Source organism: Jatropha curcas, chromosome 2 (genome assembly GCF_041381405.1).
Source record: "Jatropha curcas cultivar XTBG-Jc1 chromosome 2, XTBG_Jcur_1.0, whole genome shotgun sequence".
In the NCBI taxonomy this organism is placed as follows: Eukaryota; Viridiplantae; Streptophyta; class Magnoliopsida; order Malpighiales; family Euphorbiaceae; genus Jatropha; species Jatropha curcas.
This window is the reverse complement of record NC_143152.1, coordinates 7,610,062-7,613,249: the sequence shown is the minus strand read 5'-3', so window position 1 is coordinate 7,613,249 and position 3,188 is coordinate 7,610,062. Positions and strand designations below refer to the sequence as shown.

Here is a 3,188-nt window from a genome sequence, read left to right as displayed (position 1 = left end):
TATCCAGAAGATTAATCTCTTTAACCATTATCAAAAACCAAACAAAAGATTTCAATTTTCTATATTTGTATTTTTTATTGCTATAGGAAATACTCAACTTGTATTCGTTATTAATGAATCGTTAAATTTCAAAAAAAAATTAATAAACTTCAAAATTAGATTAGACTCGTATTAATAAAAAGATACGAGAGATATTATAGGAAATAAAAAAAAAATAGAAATTTCTAATTTCATTTGACTAAAGAGAATGTGAGACATTATGTAGTCCCTCAAAAGCAAAGCCAAAAATAAAATATTTTGGTGTTTCTAAACGACAAAACCTGGAAAAAGCTTTTACTCCTTCGGACAAACATTTGGGTATAATATTAGATAAGGGTGAACTCTCTTTTCCACACCCAAAAGAAGGAAACATTTATCTGCCTGTTGCTTACAATGGATTCAAAGGTTAACACGGACACTAGTTGTGAAAAGCAGAGATTTATTTATTTATTTTTTTAAAAGGTATTTTTAGTTTGTATCCTTTAATAATCAAAGAGAATTTACAAAACTTACTGTTTAAACAAAATGAGATTTGACTAATCAACATTAATTTAATTAAAAAGACCTTTTATAATTTATAATCGAATTTTGCAATCAAAATTAAGCATCCGAATTAATAATTTCGCTAATGCGACTAAACAAAAAACACATTAACAAAAATATATTTTATTTCTTATAATAGATAAGAAATTTTATATACTATTTAAGAGTTGAAATTTTGTAAAGAAAACGGTTCACATGATAAAGGATTTTCTTTTCTCTTTGAAAAAAAAAATGAAAAACAGAAAAAAAAATTAAGCAATTACAAACTAAATAGCAATCAAGAAAAGGAAATCACCCAGGATTCTTACAAGCACAAATCAACAAGGAAAATTCTGCTCTGTCTTGCCCTTTCTGCTCTAAATTCTTCTCTTCAAGCCACAACCTACTATCCAATCCACTTCTTGTTCTGAACATGAAAACAGCATACCCAGAAACTTCCTTAAAGAACCAATCATGTAAATCCCACATCATATCTACCAATAACCCATCCAAGAAAATTGTTTGGTTCCCTCGAAAATTCCACTTCAATCTCTTCACTTGGAAAATCATCTTATTATCAATGCACAAAGAAAATACAGGATTTTTCGATCCATCTTCGTCTCCACTGAACTTGATTACTATATCATGTTCTGCTCCTGAATCACAAAACTGAGCCTTACTTGAATAAATTGCATTTCCTGAAAATTGTTCAATTCTTGAAATCAACGAGGACTTCAATGGTGGCGGTGATTTTATTTTGGGTCCTTCAGTAATAATATTATTTGCTTCCTCTCCAAGAATTAGACCTATCTCTGAATCCACCAAAACGACAACGTAGAAACCACTGACCGGTTCAGGTCCTGTGTCATAGTAAGCAGAAGAAAGATCCCAATAGACTTCAATCTTCGAATTGCAAGATTGAAATGTTTTGGAGCCTGTAATTTTTTTAAGAAAATGAGAATTGGAATTGGGATTGAATTTTGAAGAAGAGGAATTGGAATCAGTAATATTAATAGAGAAGAATTGACTTAGGAGCTTTTTGCACCATGTCAGAGTGATCAAGAAAACCTTTTGAGATGAAAGTTTGACTTTATATATACAAGAAATTGCATTTGCAATTGAAGGAGATTGATTAGGGGAAAGATAAGATTGATTTGAAGGACCAGAACAATATGAATCTGATACTTTAATGGCATGTTCACTATAACAAGTGGCTAACCTCCTCATTTCAGAGAAAATGAAAAATCAAGAAAATAAAGAGAGAGAGAGAGAGAGTCTTGGATTGTTGTTCTTGCCTATCTTGAAAGAAATAGGAAAACGTTGATGATGGGTTATTCTTGTGTATGCTATTCAATCAAGAAGAAGAAGAAGAAGAAGAAGAAGAAGAAGAAGAAGATTGAAGGTGACAAAAGAAAGGTACTCTTCTCTCTGTGTATCCCATGTGAAACTGTCCTTTCCAATTTCCTAACATAACAGTAGAAGATAATTAAAAACCAGTAACAGAGAAGAGAGAGAGAGAGAGAGAGAGAGAGAGAGAGAGAGAGAGAGAGCAAAAATAAAAATTACATTTCATGGAGGCTTCCATCTAGCATTAATTATGATTCTTTCTTATAAATAACCTTAAGTTCCAATCCTCTGGCTTTTTCAGTTATTATTTTTTTCTGCCAGTTCATATCCTATTAATTAATATTAGCTCAGAGTTTGACCTCACCACTACTATCAAATTACAATTTGGTTTAGTTGCTTACTTAGTTTAGTACTATCCATACAATAAAAGACAAATGTATAACAAACCTAAAATAAAGAAAAAGAAACATTTATTTTTACGAAAGACAAATTTGGTTAATTTTAAAATTTCCCTCTACATTATGAAACTTAAGATAATAAAAAATTCCGTGTCTTATAAAAATTAATTTTCATATAGATTAAGAAAATATGATTAATATGGTTAAACCATAATTTTTATTCAATTTTTTTCTTAATATATATGTTTACAATTTTCCTAATCTAAGGGTCTATTTCGTTTAACAATTTATACAAGCTATTAGTTGATGGCTGATTGTGGTTAGCTAATAAATATTAGTGTTTAGTAAAATTTTTGTAATGGTTGCTATTAAAATATAAAATTATCATTAAGGGCATAATTTTTTTTTGATTATGATGTATAATGTATACTTTTTGAAAATTTTTAAGATGAGTATATTATTTTTATTTTAAATGTATTATATAATAAAAAATATTAATTAAAATTTTAAAATTATATTTAATAAAAACTATTATAGTTAAATAATTATAAATAAAATGATGATAAAAAATATTAAATTAAAAAAATTTTATTGGTAGTTATTTTTAAGAGGATAATAACATCCAAATATAATATAAATAAAAATCAGCTATCAATGGATACAAAAGAAAATTTTAAAACGTAACTGATGAAATGAACAGTTGATTGAAACTTCTATTACTTATGATTAAAAAACTTACCAAACACTTATAATTTATTATGCTGATTAAAAAGCTTACCAAACACCTACAATTTATTTATTGAGTACAACTTAGTTTTGAGCTTCGTTAATCAACTGATCAAACATACTCTAATAATATGTAGATGCACGTTTTAGTTAGTT

The 3,188-nt window shown here is 27.7% G+C and overlaps 1 protein-coding gene across 1 annotated transcript; it reads right to left on the bottom strand.

Annotated features, from left to right (window-relative positions):
* Nucleotides 1-703: 703 nt before the first annotated feature.
* On the bottom strand, nt 704-2,158 carry LOC149498171 (uncharacterized). The gene has a single exon (XM_089717497.1). It carries the CDS (start codon nt 1,786-1,788, stop codon nt 874-876), a length of 915 nt encoding a protein of 304 aa, XP_089573623.1. The 5' UTR covers nt 1,789-2,158; the 3' UTR covers nt 704-873.
* Nucleotides 2,159-3,188: the final 1,030 nt, after the last annotated feature.